Consider the following 19,280-nt stretch of genomic DNA (forward strand, 5'->3'; position numbering starts at 1 on the left):
ATAGCCACAGCAACACTGGATCTGAGCTACACTGGCGACCTTTGGATCTTTAACCCACTGAGCAAGGCCAGGGATGGAACATGTTCACAGAGACAGTGTTGGGTCCTTAACCTGCTGAGCTGCAACAGGAACTCCTAACATAAACATATCTTGAGGTGTGGGGAATCACCAGGCTTAGAAATTAGCCAGAAATGGAACCCAACCTCCACATTTCAAGACAGGTGGAAGTGATATACAAACAGCTGGAGTCAGAGCAATGCACAACAGACCTTCAGGCCACAGCAGCATATTGGCTCAGAGAACTCCATGTTGATGGAAGGCCCTACACCTAATGTGGCAGCTACATGGCCTACTGGGTACTTCCAATGTAGCTAATGTGGGTGAGGAACTGAAATGTAAGTTGCACCTAATTTTAATTTGTTTAAATATAAATAATCTCATGTGGCTACTGGCTACCCAACCTGACAGCACAGTCTTAAAGGCATAAGAACTAGAGGAACCCAAAATCTATAAATACTTAATGATTGGTTTATCAACCTATTAAAGAGCAGTAAATAAAAAGTGAAAAGCTGGGAGTTCCCGTCGTGGCGCAGTGGTTAACGAATCCGACTAGGAATCATGAGGTTGCGGGTTTGGTCCCTGCCCTTGCTCAGTGGGTTAACGATCCGGCGTTGCCGTGAGCTGTGGTGTAGGTTGCAGACGCGGCTCGGATCCCGCGTTGCTGTGGCTCTGGCGTAGGCCGGTGGCTACAGCTCCGATTCAACCCCTAGCCTGGGAACCTCCATATGCCGCAGGAGCGGCCCAAGAAATAGCAACAACAACAACAACAAAAGACAAAAAGACAAAAAAAAACCCCCAAAAAAACCAAAAACAAACAAACAAAAAAAAAAGTGAAAAGCTGGAGTTCCTGTCGTGGCACAGTGGAAAAGAATCCGACTAGGAACCATGAGGTTTTGGGTTCGATCCCTGGCCTTGCTCGGTGGGTTAAGGATCTGGCATTGCTGTGGCTCTGGTGTAGGCTGGTGGCAACTGCTCCAATTAGACCCCTAGCCTGGGAACCTCCGTTTGCCGCAGGTGTGGCCCTAAAAAGACAAAAGAAAAAAAGGGTGAAAAGCATAAGTGAACAAGAGGTAACTTTCTATTTAAAACATTTCACATTGTATTTTATCAAACACTAATATTCAAAGTGATTAAAAGGTGTTCCTTAAAAACTATCAACAAAATTTTGCTAACAATATTTTTTCTAAAATGTACTTTATCGGATCCTTGGAGAAAAAGATATAAAAATCCCATATAATTATTAATGTGTTCAATTCTTGCAAATATACTTTATACCCAAGAACACCAAGAAATCCCTGACTAGCTGCCTGATGAACATATGATTTTAGTCTGTTTAGTAGCGATATTTATTTATTTTCTTTTTTCTTTTTTGGCCGCACCCTTGGCCAAGTTTCTGGGCCAGGGATCGAATCTGAGCCATAGCTGTGACTTACGGTGCAGCAACACCAGATCCTTATCCCACTGTGCTGGGCCAGAGATTGAACCTTCGCTGCCACAGAGACAACACAGGATCCTTAACCCAAGCATCACAGCAAGAACTCCAGGATCAATTTAACAGGTGATGTCCAGAACAATGTCCCATCTATCTTAAAGATACTAGCCTTAACATTTTCACATTATTATATGACATTATTTGATATACTCTGGCTGTAAGGTATTTACAAACTCATTTCTCATGGTTGACTGGAAAAAGGAAATTTTACACAAAAATTAGGGTTCTGTGGCTTATAAATAGGTCTGGATCAAACACGTGAAAAGCTAGGATTCTTCAACATGAAGATGAACAACTGTGGCCTTTGGAGTTTACAAAAATGAGGTGCTGAGTTGCCTAAAATAGAACAATTAATGTTCAGTCCTACTGACTTAACCTCAGGATTTAAGGGCCAAAAAGGAAGTGTGATACAAATTATTTGTTTCTTCTAGAATTCTGAGTGTTGTCTCACTGCCTTCTGGCTTTCCACTGTTTCTAATGAGAAGTCCCTTGTTTAAGAGGAGTCAATTTTCATTTGCTGCTTTTAGGACTTTATCTTTGGTTTTCAACATTTTGACTATGATGTATTTGAGTATGGCTCTCTTTAGGTCTATCATACCAGAAGTTCACAGAGCTTATGGGGCATGCAGACTAAATTTTCCCAATACAATCGGAGACATTTTCAGCCATTATTTCTTCAACTACCTTTTCTGTGCCCTCGCTACTGCCCTGCCCTTCGGGTACTCCCATTACACGTGTGCCGGTACACTTAATGATGTTTCACATTTCTATGAGATTTTGTTTCATCTTCTTCATTCTTCTCCCACCCTCTTAGCACATTTGTCATTTGTGAGATATCCATAATTGTACAGAGATTATTATGGTTTTTTTAAATTCTTCATAGATTGTTATTAAAAAGCTTTCATAAGTATTTTTTAATCTAATACTCTGCAGTCATAAATTTGAGATTAAGTTTTAACATCCTATTGAAATTACAATATTCTTTTCTTGAGAAAGAGCTTTAAGTTTGACTAAGGACTTAAATATGTCATATGTACAGGGGCCGTGCTAATCTCTTTATGTTCCAATTTCAGTGTAAGAGCACTTTTCATTCTTTCTCTCTCTCCTTTAGGCTGCACAAGTTCCATTTTTCTAGATTTAACTTCATGGATTCAAATATACGAACAACTCATACAATTCAACAACAACAGAAAAATGACCCAATCAAAACATGGGCAGAAGACCTAAATATACATTTCACCAAAGAAGACATACAGATGGCCTGTAGGCACATTACAAAATACTCAACATCACCAATTATTACAGAAATGCAAATCAAAACTACAATGAGGTACCATGGTTAATGACCATCATTAACAAGTCTACAAATAACAAATGCTGGAAAGGGTATGGAGAAAAGGGAACTCTCCTACACTGTTGATGGAAATGTAAACTGGTACGACCACTATGGAAAACAGTTTGGGGGCACCTCAGAAAACTAAATACAGAGCTATTTACTATATGACCCAGCAATCCCACTTGGGGGCATATATCCAGACAAAACTATAATTCAAAAAGACACATGAACCTATATGTTCAAAGCCTAACCCTATCCCTAACCCTAGCACTATTCACAATAGCCAAGACATGGAAACAACCTAAATGTTCACTAACAGAAAAATGGATCATGATATGGTATATATACACAATGGAATACTACTCAGCCATAAAAAGAATGAAATGCCATTTACAGCAACATGGATGCAACTAGAGATTCTTATACTAAGTGAAGAAAGTCAGAAGGAGAAAGACAAATACCATATGATATCACTTATATGTGGACTCTAAAATACACTGCAAGTGAGTCTATCTACAAAACAGAAACAGACTCACAGATATAGAGAACAGACTTGTGGTTGCCAAGCAGGAAGGGGTATGGAGTGGGATGGACAGTGAGTTTGGGGTTAGTAGATGCAAATTATCACATTTTGAATGGATAAGCAATGTGGTCCTACTGTACAGCACAGGGAACTATATCCAGTCTCTTGGGACAGAACAAGATGGAAGATAATATAATAAAGGGAATGTATTTATGTATGTGTGTACACACACACACACACACATGACTGGGTCACTTTGCTGTACAGCAGAAATTGGCACAAGGTAAATCAACTATACACAAAAAACTTTTTAAAAAGTTCATGGATTCTTTCTTCTGCCAGCTCAAACCCACTTTGAGCCTATCTAGTGAATTTTTCATGTTAGTTATTATACTTTCCAACTCCAGAATTTCCATTTGGTTCTTTCTATAGTTTGTGTCTTTGTGTTGATATCCTCCTTTGGATCAGACACTGTAATCTGTAGACATGGGTTTCTTTCAGTCCTTTGAACATATTTATAATGGCTGTTCTGAAATCTCTGTCTGCTAAGTCCAACATCTTAGGCCCTTCAAAAGTGGTTTCTATCATCTTCTTTTTTCCTTGTATATGGGCCGTGTTCTCCTGTTTCTTTGAATACCTTGCAATTTTTTGTTGACAACTGGACATTTTGGATGGTATACTGTGCAACTTTGGATCCTGGCTCCCCAGCCCCAGCCCCATGCCTGGCTGATGATGTAGTTTATTCACTTGTTTGGTCACCTGTCTGAACTGCTTTTCCTTGCAGGCTGCAGTCGCTGATGGTCCTGCTTGGACTGTTTCCTTTTATCTTCGCACAGGGCTACCTAGGGATGTCCCCAAGTTAGGGAAGCTACTTACTGGTGAAAGGTTATGCTTAAGTACCTGTAGCCAGTCAGACTTTTCTCTCTACCACTGGGTATGTGTGCCTGGAGGTTACTCTTAGTTCAAGGAGTGAGGTTTTAGTCCTCATCCCCCTCCTTTCCACAGAGCTAGTAATTCCCCTCCCTAGTCACACCTGTGAGGGTGTGGCCTTGGGCAGGCCAGATGGTCAGACCTGTGTGTGATTTTATTTTCAAGCCTGGTTTCCCAGAGTTGTTCCGGGATCAAAGCAGCTGACTGTTCATCCAGTACAGTTGGAGGTGGTTCTGAGGCCTGTAGGGCAGCAAGGTTTGCACCCCAAATCTTCCCATGGAGGTTCTGAATGCTCCTAGGAGCACACCCTTCCTGTCTTTCAAGTATGACTGTGATTCCAGGAGGGCTCGCGGCTGTCTCTTCTCCCTACTCTCTGTTAAACTTGATTGCTCTTCCACTTGTTGATATGGATTCAGGGAGGTATAAGCACTCTCTGAACTGCTTTCCACCAAGATGGCTCATTCTTTTCACCAAGATGCCCATTCTTTTCAATGACACCCTTGGGCATGGAATTCTCCTGCCCTCTCAGGCAGCCCTATAGAGCTCTTCTTCCCCATATTCTGTCTTCCTCTGGGCAGTGCCCTCTTGTCCTGGACTGATACCTCTGGCCTAGAGTGGGTGCTGAGGGTCTTCTGGCCTGGCCTGTGTGCTTTATCTATCCTGGAGGTGAGCTGGGATAGGACAGTTGGGCCAGTATTCTGGGTCAACTACACTTGGGGTAGAGCTTCTGTAACATGGCCTGGAGACAGGGATGCAGGGGGACATCCCTACCAGAGTGAAACTGTGCCCTGGACTGGAAGCTGTGGGGAGGGGAGCCAACTTCTGGACTCAATCCCTGGAGTTGAGCCCCAGCATAGCAATGGTTGGTGAGGGTCAAGGGCCGCAAGCTCACTGGACTTCCTGACATTCAGTACATCTTCCCCAGTCTACTACTGATGGAGTGTTTTTCCATTTGCTGTATGCCCCCAGGACAATTTGCAGAGGTTTTACATGATAAAATTTTTTTTTTCTTTAAAAACTCTTTAATGTCACATTCAACACACACACACAAAATAACATTAGGTGATTTTAAAATGAAGCTACCTGAATTATCATGGCCCCAAGTTTACATTTTAAATGAGCCCAACTATTGCTAAGACCCTGAATTTCAGGAACTAAGGCTGGTCAGCAGTAGTCACTACAGTGATACAAGTCAACCTTCACCGCAGACGCATCACAGTTCAGTTCTATTGAGTCCGCGAGGAGCTCTCTCAGCTCCTGCACATTACCACATAAGTACCCCAGCCTGGGATAAGCAATGATTCTTTTCAGGGGTACGTAAAACTTATCTCCAATACAGAAAGGTTGGGGAGTCATCGCCATGGCTTTGTCAGCTTCTGTGGGTGTATGAACTGGAAGGCCTGAGATGAATTTTCTTCTGGGGTCGTCAGGGTCTGTGGACTCAGGTTCCAGTTCGTGCCGCCTCAGACTCACTTGGTATCTCAGTCTCATTTTGTTCACTTCTCGGTATACCAGATAAACCACAACACGTCTACGGTAATTTATTTGCTGTAAACTTGGGTATGAGGTCGTATAAACAACTTCATAAACACGTTCGCCAGGGTGCTCCAAAACATCAGATTCAGTTGTCTTTTCTTTCTTCCGGAAGACCCCTATCTGGGTACAATATCCAACATCCTCAGCTTCTGCCGGCGGTTCCCCTACACCGGTGAACTCCACTGAGTAGCTATAGCGATTTGCCACATCTAAAGCCCAGGTCTGAAACTGCACTCTACTCCACTCAAATTTGTGATCTGAATCTCTGAAGACTGAGAGCGGAAACAGGGAATTGAAATCAGAGTTCGGTGTGCTGATGACAATCATGGCTGGAGACATGTACCCAAAAACAACTTCGGGAAACCTGGCCAGATCTTCTGAATCAAAATGTTCTATTAGTTCAATACATGTTACCAAGTCAAATCCGAGCAAACGACAGTCTTTCTCCAAAACAGAGCCATGATACAAGGTAATGACTAAATCCAGCTCGCGGGGATCCAGATGGTCCCCCACACATGGGGACAGCCGAGACCCATTCCATTTAAGTCTGCCTTCATTGATGTCTACTCCGACAAGCTCTGTGACACACTTTAGGTATTTTAATATCGACAGGAGCGAAAGATCACCACACCCTAGGTCTGCAACCTTTTGAGGCTGATGTTGCTCCACTAAATTTTTAACAAACTGGTAACGTTGTTTGTATAACGGAGGATTAAACTTAATTATCCTTTTGCTGGGAACCTCTTCAACCATGCTGTGGCACTCTTTGTCTTCTGCCATTTTGTTTCCAAGTTTCGTTGGGACAAAAATGCAGATGTCTACTTCAATTCTTCCAAATCAGCGAAGACTAGGCTTTGAGTAAGAAGCACCTCCAAATGGAAAAGCAAGCCGCGGGAGCAATCTGCGCACGAAGCTGGAACCTGTGATAAAATTTTTTTAATAGCTTTCTCCAGTTAAAATATTTGTTTGTTAGAGTTTCTGTCGTGGTGCAACAGAAGCAAACCAGACCAGTATCCATGAGGATGCAGTTTTGATCTCTCTACTCACTCACTGGGTTAAGGATCCAGTGTTGCCTGTGAGCTCTGCTGTAGGTCTCACACACGGCTTGGATCCCATGATGCTGTGACTATGGTATGGGCCCGCAACTGTAACTCTGATTTGACCCCTAGCCTGGGAATTTCCATATGCTGCAGGTGCTGCCCTGGAAAGCAAACAAAAACAAAAAAGAAAACTAGGAATTCTCATTGTGGCGCAGTGGAAATGAATACGACTAGCAACCATGAAGTTGCAGGTTCGATCCCTGGCCTCGCTCAGTGGGTTAAAGGATCTGGTGTTGCCAGAAGCTGTGGTCTAGGCTGCAGACAAGGCTCAGATCCTATGTTGCTGTGGTGTAGGCCAGTAGCTGTAACTCTGATTCAATCCTTAGCCTGGGAAGCTCCATATACCATGGGTACGGCCCTAAAAAAAAAAAAAAAAAAAAAAAAAACACCAAAAAAACCCCCACCACATTTTTTCCCTAGAGAGATAATCCACTGTGTCCTCACTTTGATATTCCAGAAGTCAGTCTTCTATTTGTTTCTTCAACTTACTTCCATGAGAAATAAAGATGATCTGGATAGGATGAAGATGGTGGAAAAGAAGGACTGGAGCTCAACTTCTTTCCTAAAAACAACAAAATTTACACCCAAATGCTGGGCAATCATCAACCAAATGGACTGGAAACTTTCAAAAAGATATCCTACTCTAGAAGACAAAGACAAGGCCACATCAAGAGGTAGGAGGGGCAATTATGCGATATAAGTAACCCCATACCTCCTGGGTGGGAAGCCCCACAGACTGGAAACTAACTGGTTCACAGAGACTCACCTACAGGAGTGAGAGTTCTGAGCCCCACATCAAACTCCCATGTGTGGGGATCTGGCACCAGGAGAAAGAGCCCTGGAGCATCTGGCATTGAAGGCCAGTGGAGCTTGTGCACAGGAGCTCCAGGGCACTGGGGGAAATGGAGATCCCATTCTTAAAAGGCGCACACAGACTTTCATGTGCACTGGGTCCCTGGGCAAAGCAAAGTCTCCATAGGAATCTGGGTCAAACTTGACTACAGTTGTTGAAGGACCTCCTGGGAAAATAGGGGTGAATGTGGCTTGAGGTGGGGCAAGGACATTGGAAGCAAAGCTCTTGGGAATAGTCATTCAGCGTGCCTTTCTCTGGAGGTGGCCATTTTGGGAAAATCTGGCCCCAACCATCAGCCCTGAGAAGCCCCAGCCCAAACAACAATCCAGGTAGGCTCACACCTGCCCATCAGTAAACAGGCTGCCTAAAGACCCCCCAGGCACACAGCTGCCTCTAATCTCACCCAGAGACAAAGCCCTACCCACCAGAGGGATAGGAATCAGCTCCACCTACCAGTGGGCGGGCATCAGTCCCTCCCATGAGGAAGCCTACAGCAAGTCCCCATACTAACTTCAGCCACAAAGCGGGGCAGACACACGCCAGAAGTAAGAGAGGCTACAACTCTATGATCTGTAAAACGGTCACCACACCAAAAACCTATAAAAATGAAAACACAGAGAACTATAACTCGGAGGAGAGAGAGGGAAAAAAAACCCCGAAAAACAGCTAAGTGATCAGGAGATTCTCAGCCTCCAGGAAAAAGACTTTAGACTGTTGACGCTGAAGATAATGCAAGACAGTGGAAATAAACTGGAGGCAAAGAAGGATAACTTACAGGAAACACTGAGCAAAGAGATACAAGACATAAAACTTAAACAAGAAGAGATGCAAAATACAACAGATGAAATTAAAAATTCATTACAAGCAGCCAACAGCAGAATACAGGAGGCAGAAGAACGAATAAGCGAGGTGGAGGACATACTAGTGGAAATCACAGATGCGGAACAGAAAAGAGAAAAAAGATTGAAAACAAATGAAGAGAGTCTCAGAGAACTCTGGGACAACGTTAAACACACCAACATCGGTATTACAGGGGTGCCAGAAGGAGAAGAGAGAAGGGGACAGAATAAATATTCAAAGAGATAATCGCTGAAAACTTCCCTAACATGGGAAAGGAACCACTCACTTGAATCCAGGAAGCACAACGAGCACCAGATAAAATAAACCCAAGGAGGAACACCCTGAGACACATAGTAATCAAAATGGCCAAAATTAAAGACAAAGAGAAAATATTGAAAGCAGCTAGGAAAGAGAAACAAACAACATACAAGGGAACCCTGATAAGGTTATCGGCAGATTTTTCAGCAGAAACTCTAAGGCCAGAAGGGAGTGGCATGATATACTTAATGGGATGAAAGGAAAAAACCTCCAACCAAGATTACTTTACCCAGCAAGGCTCTCATTCAGATCTGAAGGAGAAATCAAAAGCGTCACACATAAGCAAAAGCTAAGAGAATTCAGCAACACTCAACCAGCTTTACAACAAATACTATAGGAACGTCTCTAGACAGAAAAGAAAAGGCCACAACCAGAAACAAAAATACCACAAATGACGAGGCTCACCAGTAAAGACATATATACAGTAAAGATACGAAATCATCCATGCACAATTATGCCACCAAAATCCGAAATCGTGAGAAGAGGACAGTACAAATGCGGGACACTGGAGATGCCCTTGCAGTTAAGAGACCAACAACTTAAAACAATCTCATATATACATAAATAGACTCATATCAAAACTTCAGAATAACTGCAAACCAAAAATTGACAATTGATGCACAAACAAAAAGAAAAACCAACTCAAATACAACGCTAAAGACAGTCATCAAACCAGAAGAGGAGAGAACAAGAGAAGAAGGGAAGAAAAAAGAGCAACAAAACCAAATCCAAAGCAACTAATAAAAGGGCAACAAGAACATACATATCAATCATTACCTTAAATGGTAATAGACTAAATGCCCAAGTCAAAAGACATAGGCTGGCTGAATGGATACAAAAACTGGGAGGTGGTGTAGGTCACAGACGTGCCTCGGATCCTGCATTGCTGTGGCTGTAGTGTAGGCTGGCAGCTACAGATCCAATTCAACTCCTAGCCTGGGAACCTCCATATGCCGCAGGAGCGGCCCAAGAAACGGCAAAAAGACACACACACACTACACACACACACACACACACACACACACACACACACAAAGCATCAATCCAAGAAGAAGATGGAACGATTTTAAATATCTACGCACCCAACATAGGTTCACAACAATATATAAGGCAACTGCTAACAACCTTAAAAGGACAAATCAACAGGAACACAATAATTGTGGGGGACTTTAACACCCCACTTACAGCAATGGACAGATCATCCAGACAGAAAATCAATAAGGAAACAACAGGCCCTGAATGAAGCATCAGACCAGATGGACTTAATGGCTGTTTATAGGATAGTCTATCCAAAAGCAACAGAATACACATTCTTCTCAAGTGCACGTGGAACATTCTCTGAGATTGATCACATCCTGGGCTACAAATCCAATCTCGGTAACTTTAAGAAAATTGAAATCATATCAAGCATCTTTTCCGACTACAACGCTATACGACTGGAAATCAACAACAAGAAAAAAAAAAAACTGCAAAGAACACAAACACATAGAGACTCAACAACATGCTACTAAACAACCAATGGATCACTGAAGAAATCAAAGAGGAAATTAAAAAATACCTAGAAGCAAATGACAACAAAGATATGACACTCCAAAACCTATGGGATGCAGCAAAAGCCATTCTAAGAGGAAAGTTTATAGCAATACAAGCCCACCTCAGGAAACAAGAAAAAGCTCAAATCAACAAGCTAACTTTACATCTAAAGCAGAGAGAGAACAGACAAGACCTAAAGTTAGCAGAAGGAAAGAATCAAAAAGATCAGAGCAGAAGTCAATGAAATAGAAACAAAGAAAAGCCATAAAAAAGATCCATGAAAGGTAAAGCTGGTTCTTTGAGAAGATCAACAAAAGTGATATACCCTTAGCCAGACTTATCAAGAAAAAAAGAGAGAAGACTCAAATCAATGAAATTAGAAATGAAAAAGGAGAAGTAACAACAGACATCACAGAAATACAAAGGACCACAGGAGACTACTATATGCAACTATACGCCAATAAAACGGAAAACCTAGAAGAAATGGACAAAAATTCTTAGCAAAGTACAATCTTCCAAGACTAAACCAAGATGACATAGAAAAGATGAATGGACCCATCACAAGAACTGAAATTGAAACGGTGATTAAAAAACTTCCAACAAACAAATGTCCAGGACCAGATGGCTTCACAGGTGAATCTACCAACATTTAGAGAAGAGCTAACACCTCTCCTTCTGAAACTATTTCAAAAATTGCAGAGGAAGGGATACTCCCAAACTCATTCTATGAGGCCACCATCACCCTGATATCAAAACCAGACAAAGATACCACAAAAAAAGAAAACTACAGGCCAATTTCACTGATGAACATCGACGCAAAAACCCTCAACAAAATACTAGCAAACTGCATCCAACAATACATTAAAAGGATTGTACATCATGATCAAGAGGGATTTATCCCAGGGATGCAAGGGTTCTTCAATATCCACAAATCCATCAGTGTGATACACCACTTTAACAAACTGAAGAATAAAAACCCTATGATCCTCTCAATAGACGCGGAGAAAGCCTTTGACAAAATCCAACACCCATTTCTGATAAAAACCCTTCAGAAAGTGGGCATAGAGGGAACCTACCTCAACATGATAAAGGCCATAGATGACCAACCCACAGCGAACATTGTTCTCAATGGTGAAAAGCTGAAAGAATTCCCACTGAGATGAGGAACAAGACAAGGATGTCCACTCTTGCCACTACTCTTCAACATAGTTTTGGAAGTCCTAGCCACGGCAATCAGAAAAGTAAAAGAAATAAAAGGAATCCAAACTGGAAAGGAAGAAGTAAAATTATCACTATCTGCAGATGACATGATACTATACCTAGAGAATCCTAAAGACTCTACCAGAAAACTGTTAGAGCTCATCAATGAATTAGGCAAAGTCGCAGGATACAAAATTAACACACAGAAATCAATGGCATTTCTATATACTAACAATGAAAGATCAGAAAGAGAAATTAGGGAAGCAATCCCGTTTACCATCTCATCAAAAGGAATAAAATACCTAGGAATAAACCTACTAAAGAGACAAAAGACCTATACTCTGAGAACTATAAGACACTGATGAATGAAATCAAAGAAGACACAAATAGATGGAAAGACATACCATGCTCTTGGATTGGAAGAGTCAATGTTATCAAAATGACTATACTACCCAAGGCAATCTACAGATTCAATGCAATCCTATCAAATTACTAAGGACATTTTTCACAGAACTCAAACAAAATATTTTAAAGCTTGTTTGGAAGCAGAAAAGACCCAGAATAGCCAAAGCCATCCTGAGAAAGAAAAATGGAGGTGGAGGAATCAGGCTCCCAGACTTCAGACTATACCACAAAGCAACAGTCATCAAAACCATATGGTAGTGGCACAAAGACAGAAATATGGATCAGCAGAACAGGACAGAAAGCCCAGAATTAAACCCACACACTCACAGCCAACTAATCTATGACAAAGGAGGCAAGAATACACAATAGAGAAAAGACAGCTTGTTCAATAAGTGGTACTTGGAAAACTGGACAGCCACATGGAAAAGAATGAAATTAGAATACTCCCTAACACCATACACAAAAATAAAATCAAAATGGATTAAAGACCTAGATATAAGACCAGACACTATAAAACTCTTAGAGGAAAACATAGGCCAAACTCTCTCTTACACAAATGACAGCAACATTTTCTCAGATACACCTCTTAGAGTGATGACAGTAAAAACAATAATAAACAAATGGGACCTAATTAAACTTAAGAGTTTCTGCACAGCAAAGGAAACCCTAAACAAAATGAAAAGACAACCCACGGAATGGAAGAAAATCTTTGCAAATGAATCAGCTGACAAGGGATTCATCTCCAAAATTTATAAACACCTCCTACCACTCCATACCAAAACAACAAACAACCCCATCAAAAAATGGGCAGAAGATCTAAAAGGATGATTCTCCAAAGAAGACATACAGATGGCCAAAAAGCCCATGAAAAGATGTTCAACATCACTCATCATAAGAGATATTCAAATCAAAACCACTCTGAGGTACCACCTTACATCAGCCAGAATGGCCATTCTCAAAAAGTCTACAAACAGTAAGGGCTGGAGAGGGTGTGGAGAAAAAGGAATCCTGTTATACCCTGGTGGGATTGCAAATTGGTGCAACCACTGTGGAAAACAGTATGGAGATTCTTCAGAAAACTATAGATAGAATGACCATTTGATCCAGCAATCTCACATCTGGGCATCTATCCAGAGAAAACCATGACTCAAAAAGACACATGTACTCTAATGTTCATTGCAGCACTATTTGCAATAGCTGAGACACGGAAGCAACCTAAATGTCCATCGACAGAGGAGTAGATCAAGAAGATGTGGTATATATACACAATGGTATATTACTCAACCATTAAAAGGAACAAAATAATTGCATATTTAGCAACATGGATGGTCACAGAAATAACCATGCTAAGTGAAGTCAGTCAGACAATGAGACACCAACATCAGATGCTACCACTGACATGTGGAATCTGTAAAAAGAACACAATGCACTTCTTTGCAGAACAGATGCTGACTCACAGACTTTGAAAAACTTATGGTTTCCAAAGCAGACAGTTTAGGGGGTGGTAGGATGCACGAGGGGCGTGGGATGGAAATTGTATAAAATTGGATTGTGATGATCATTATACAACTAAAATGTAATAAATTCATTTATTAAAAAAATTTTATAAAAATAAAAAAAGAAATAAAGATCCTCTGATAGTTAGCACATGCTGTGTAAGAAAATGTGATAGCTCTTTAGCTATTATTTGTATTACATTTTGAGAGTATCTGGAAACTTTGCAGACCTAAGTGTGAGCTGTTCTTTTTTACTAAAAAACATCTTGACTTGCTTCAACACAAGAAATGAGCCAAGTACAAAATCATTGCGTCAGACACAGAAATGCCTGATGCAGTGAGGTCCAGAGGCCTGCAGAGCTGTGAAATCAAAGTCATAAGATTCTTAATAACAATGGAACACACAAGGTTGTTAATGTGCTCCAAACAGTGCCCTGACCTTGGGTGTGCCTATTTATGTGCTAAGCAGGCAGGACTGCTGGGGGCCTAGGCCCTGTGCAGGTGCCTTCTGCATCTCCCCAGGGAAAGGCCCAGCACAGGTAACACAATCACAGGCTGGGGAGTGTAGGAAGGAAATAGCAGAGAGCATGCAGTAAGCACTGGGGTGGACTGGCTTGGCCAGGTGGTCAGGAAAAGCTCCTTAAAGACGTGATCTTAAAGCTGAGTCCTAAAGAAAGAGAAGCTCACTGTGCACAGGGTAGAGAGAGGCATTCAGAGGCATTGAAAGCACAGCGCACACAGCCCTGGGATAGCAATGATCTTGTCCATGATTGAAAAATTGAAAGAAGGCTGGAAAATAATCAGAATAAGAAGGTGGGGGAAAGTGGCAATAAGGGGAAAGACTAATATTTGGGGTTTCAATGCATTACCCTTAATTTAAAATCAGTTATATTTAGGAAAAACTTAAATTATGGGAAGCAGTTGTGAAGGGGCAGGAACAGGGTTGGGGAGGAAGCAGAGGTATCTCCCTGGTGGTGTGCATCTGGTGGTGGGTATGGGGCACGTGGCCAGGGGCCTGTGTGGGGGCATAAGGGACAGGCCTGATGGGACTAGGTGGTGAATCACTGGCACTGCGCAGCCAGCACACCCACCTCCTGCCACCAGCAAGCATTGGGGACACTAAAAGAGTTGTTAGATCGAATGCTGTTTCAGAAATGTAACTGCTGGGACAGGGAGGAGGTTGGCTTGAACAGAGAATTCAGTCTCCTTGGACCTGGGGTGAACTCCCCGCCCGAATCAATGGCCAACAGGGGAGCTGCCAGGTGCTGTTCACAGGCCGAATTCTGCTAGCTATGTTTTGTTTGTTTACTTCATGTTAAATTTTAAAAAATATGAGCTCCAAATATTAAAATTTGCGAGATTTTATATGATTCAAATTTCCCATTGTCTTGAGAAGCCTGAAGCTGTGGAGTCACTGGGCCAACACCTGTGGCGAGGCACCAGCTTGTCAGGCCCTCCAGTGGCCCCTGCCTGCCCCCCAGCCCTCACACAAGTGCTGTCCCCCTGGCCTCATTCAGCATGCCAGCCTGCATTAGGGCCACATTTTAGGGCAGAGACAGAGCACATGGTCTTGGGGGATGGATGTGGGACAGGGAGTGTCCCTACTGGCCTGAGATTTCTAAAGAGGTGAGCGGAGTGGAGAATAAAGGGCAGCCTCAGGAATGGGCAGCCCAGCTGTGGGTCTCATTTCAGAGAACAGAGAAGCTGGGGAATCCAAAGGTAAGGATAGAACTGACCCACACAGGACTCGTGGGGCTCGGGCTCACTGTGGGTCACACAGAGCACAGGTGAGGAGGGCTGGGGTCCTGCCCTGCTCTGCCAACACCAAACTCTGCACTGACCGTCTCTCTCCAGACTGGGGGTCACTCTCTGGAGGCCTTGCCAGTTATCTTGGTCTAAGTCAGGTGAGATGACTCTATTTCTACATGGAAGGTGCTCTGGCCCTGGCAACTGGGCAGCAGCATGTGGACAAGCACAGCAGGACAACTGGCACTGTCCTCAATAAGCTCTGAAAAACAGAATTTAGCTGCAGCCAAGCCACATGGAGATTAGAACTGACATTTCAAGTGGTGTGAGGGGTCAGCACACGTGAAATTGAGCTTCCTTGCTGGGAAGCAGGTTGGGCACATCTGTTCACTCTCTGGCTGCAGGACACCAAAGATGCTCAGTAACACCCACCCTCCACTACCTGCGACCGGGAGGCTCGGGCTCTGATGTTCCACACACACTGAGCACTGGCGCACGTGAGCAGGTCACTGTGTTTTCAGAAGTAGTCAACTTAGATAAATGCTAAGACAGCACAAGGAAAAGGTCTTCCAAGGAGGAGGGGATACTAGTGGTTAGAATGAGAGCCTCAGTAGTGCATTCGCTACATAAGACAGTCTGCCATTCAGATCTCTTGGAATAATAGTCTGGCAAGTGAATGCTACTTATTTAAAAGCAATGTTCCATTCATGCCTAAAACACTGACTTTCACCTAAATAAAATCCCTTCCCCTACCTTCATGATTTTTAGCAAGTGGTGCCTGCTGGCACTGGCCAGGGAGGGGCTGCTTGAATTCTGCTGCTGGTGGACATGGGCCTGGCTGCTGGGAGCTTCAGCTTTCCAACCTGTACAATCCAGATAACTTCACTTTGCTTCACACCCAGCTAAGTGCCCACACCCATATGTGCTCAGAACCCTGGTTTCCTGCACCCACCAGGCAAATTCACATTGTTACCAATGCAGTTTATCAACAAGAAGGTGGTTTTCTCCTATCACGCTTCAGCCCACCCCTTATATCATGAGTGTGCTCCTCAGTAAAAGGGTTGATCTGCAGGAAGGGGCTCAGTGAAACCAGCCTATGGTCAGCCTGGTGGTGCTGTCCCCAATATCCAGCTCCTGAAGTTCTGTTGTAAGTGAAGCTCCTCTCTATGTAAAGCAATCAAGGCTTATTAGCAAACCCAGTGTCCTCTACCTGCCCAGCCACAGGGCACCCCATCCTGGCCACCAGAGCCTGACTACGGCACTTGGACTCCATGAATTTCTGAGACATGAGGGTGAGGCTGGGAGAACTGACTGAAACTGGTGCCAAATGAAACTACACAGCACATGCCAGCAACATAAAATAAGAGAGATAAGAGGTTCCCAGTTCAATCCCAGGCATATCATGATAGAAGGATAAAGTCCATCATGGAGTTAATATTTGTCTTTAAGAATGTTTCTTTCCTTCTCGTAACAGCCAAATGTCCCATCATTAAAGATCACTTTAAAAATTCTAGAAATGCGTGCATTGTTAATCTGTGAAAGCAATGGAACAAAGTACAAGGAATAAGGAAAACAAATGTTGATTCATAGATGGGGTTTTAGTAAGACTATAATTTAATTCCCCTTTGAAGTTTTAAATGCCCCTCCCCAACTTTTCAAAAGTATTTATTTTTCCCTCCTTTCATTCTGTGACTCAGTAAGATAGATACATAAGAACATAGAAGCAGTGTATGTGTGTGTGTGTATCTGTGTGTGTGTGTGTGTGTGTGTGTGTCTATGCTTGTGTTCCGAGAGAGAAGCAGATGAAGTGACATGTGGGATGTTTACACGAGTCAGGGAAGTAGTTCTGAGCAGTCCACCAAGAATTCCCGGAATCAGAATCAGGCTCCGCTGTTTTATTCTAGGTCAGTGTCAACTGAAACAGCCTCTGAAAATCAACAAGGATCTTTCTCTTCACATTATAATCCCTTACTAAGCCTCAATTTAAGGACGAGAAACAGAAGAAATTAGAGGATGAAGTGAGAAAAAAAGCAAGAGAGAGAGAGAAAGGGGAAGGAAGCTGAGAGGGGAGTTTGGACCAGACCCGGGGCGGGGGAGTTGGGGGGAGTGCAGAGGAAGAGAGCCGAGGGGGCAGGGCCTTCCCAGCTCCAGCCCGCACGCAGACGGGAAACCAGATACAGCAGGACACTGTGTCCTCCTGAAAAACAACCAGACTGCACTCCTAAAGTAAACAGTTAATCCCGCTGTTTATCTTCTTAACATGAGATGTTAGCAGGATGATCCCTACTGCACAGAAATGTGGTCTCTACTCATTTAAAAATCCTATTTCTCTTTGCTAAAATAAAAGTGTGACATGAAAACTTTCTAGTATCAGTGAACAGGAAGGAATAATAATCTTTCTTTGCTGAAAGTGACTTAACTAAAGGATGGCAAAAAGCCTGAGAAAGGCCTTTTCCACACTCATACTTCCTCTTCATTATTGGAAAATACTGTATTGCTGAAATCAACCAAACAAAAAACACTGCTGCCAGCTTGGTCTTTAAGGAGGACACGAATAATGCTGACATAATTGTGGTGTCCTGGGCTTGGACTGTGGTCTCAGTTCCTAGAGATAAGACTGTGACCGGACCAAGACAAGTCAGAAGAGGACATTTTACACATTCATACAAGTTTGCCTCCAGAACGAATTTTCAAAGGTTCAGTTACTCTCACATATTTTTGTTAGTTGAAATTTCTACTGAAGGAAGCAGCTGTGAGAGTCACCAGAGACCCTTATATAAGTACTTGGCCCCTTCTCCCAGTATCCTGGGCATCAGTAAGACTTCGCGCCAGACCCCTCATGGCTATGATCCACCCACCCAGGCCAGGGCTCACTCACTTGACTGGTCTCTCACCTGTGTGTGTTTGGAGCTGTGAAGTTTCATCACTTGTGGAGGACCCTGTGCCCACCAGCACAAGGACCCTTGTGACACCTTTTACCACCTACCTCCCTACCATCCACCCATAACATCTAATTTGTCCTCCATTTCTGAAATACGGCCACTTCAAAATGTTATAAAAATGGAATCAAGTAGTATATGATCTCTGGGATTAATTTTTTTCCCTTAGCATAGTTCCCTGGTGATAATCCAAGTTATTATGCCTTTTATTTTTATAACAGCTTTGTTGAGGCCTAATTTACATACTATAGAAATTCATCCCTTTTATTGTGGCAAAATAACCATAACATAAAATTTATAATTTCACCATCTTCATGTGTACAATTCAGTGGCATCAAGTACATGCACATGTTCTGCAACCAGCAGCACTAACTAGTCCTAGTCCCAGAATATTTCCCCAAAAGGAAACCCCAACCTGTTAAGCAGCCTTCCTTTTGTCTCCTCTCCCAAATACTTGGCAACATACTGATCTGGCTCTATGGATTTGCCTGTTCTAAATATGTCACATAAGTGGAATCATGCAAAATATGGCCTTTTGTGACTGGCTCCTTTCACTAAGCATAACATTTTCAAGGTGCGCCCATGTTAAGGCAGGTGCCAGTCCTGACTTTCTGTAGTTGGCTGAAGAATATTCTATTGTATAGATATACCACACCCTGTTTCTGCATCCATCAGCTGATGAACATTTGGGATGTTCCTACTTTTTTGAAGTGATATTATTATTATATTACTACATATAATAACTATAATAGTATTATGAATGATACTGCTATGAACGTTAGTATAGCAGTTATGTAGATATGTTTTCAATTCTCTTGGGTTTATACTTGGGAGTAGAATTGCTGGATCATGTGGTAACACTATATTTAGCTTTTTGAGAAACTGCCAGATTATTTTTCCAAAGTGGCTGCACTATTTTACAAGCCAGTCTGAGGGTTCCGATTTCTCCACACCTTTGTCAACACTTATTAAT

General features: G+C 42.6%; 2 protein-coding genes across 33 annotated transcripts in view; both read right to left on the reverse strand.

Annotated features, from left to right (window-relative positions):
• The window catches only part of SPIDR (scaffold protein involved in DNA repair), a 315,912-nt gene that overhangs the window by 45,950 nt on the left and 250,682 nt on the right, over positions 1 to 19,280 (reverse strand). The window lies entirely within an intron of this gene.
• Positions 5,341 to 6,796, reverse strand: LOC110260429 (small RNA 2'-O-methyltransferase-like). The gene has a single exon (XM_085022437.1). It carries the CDS (start codon positions 6,655 to 6,657, stop codon positions 5,506 to 5,508), a length of 1,152 nt encoding a protein of 383 aa, XP_084878563.1. The 5' UTR covers positions 6,658 to 6,796; the 3' UTR covers positions 5,341 to 5,505.

This window comes from Sus scrofa, chromosome 4, assembly GCF_054392235.1.
Source record: "Sus scrofa isolate SSC_HxYL_T2T_F1_AM1 chromosome 4, Sscrofa_HxYL_maternal_Yorkshire_Landrace_v2.0, whole genome shotgun sequence".
Classification (NCBI taxonomy): domain Eukaryota; kingdom Metazoa; phylum Chordata; class Mammalia; order Artiodactyla; family Suidae; genus Sus; species Sus scrofa.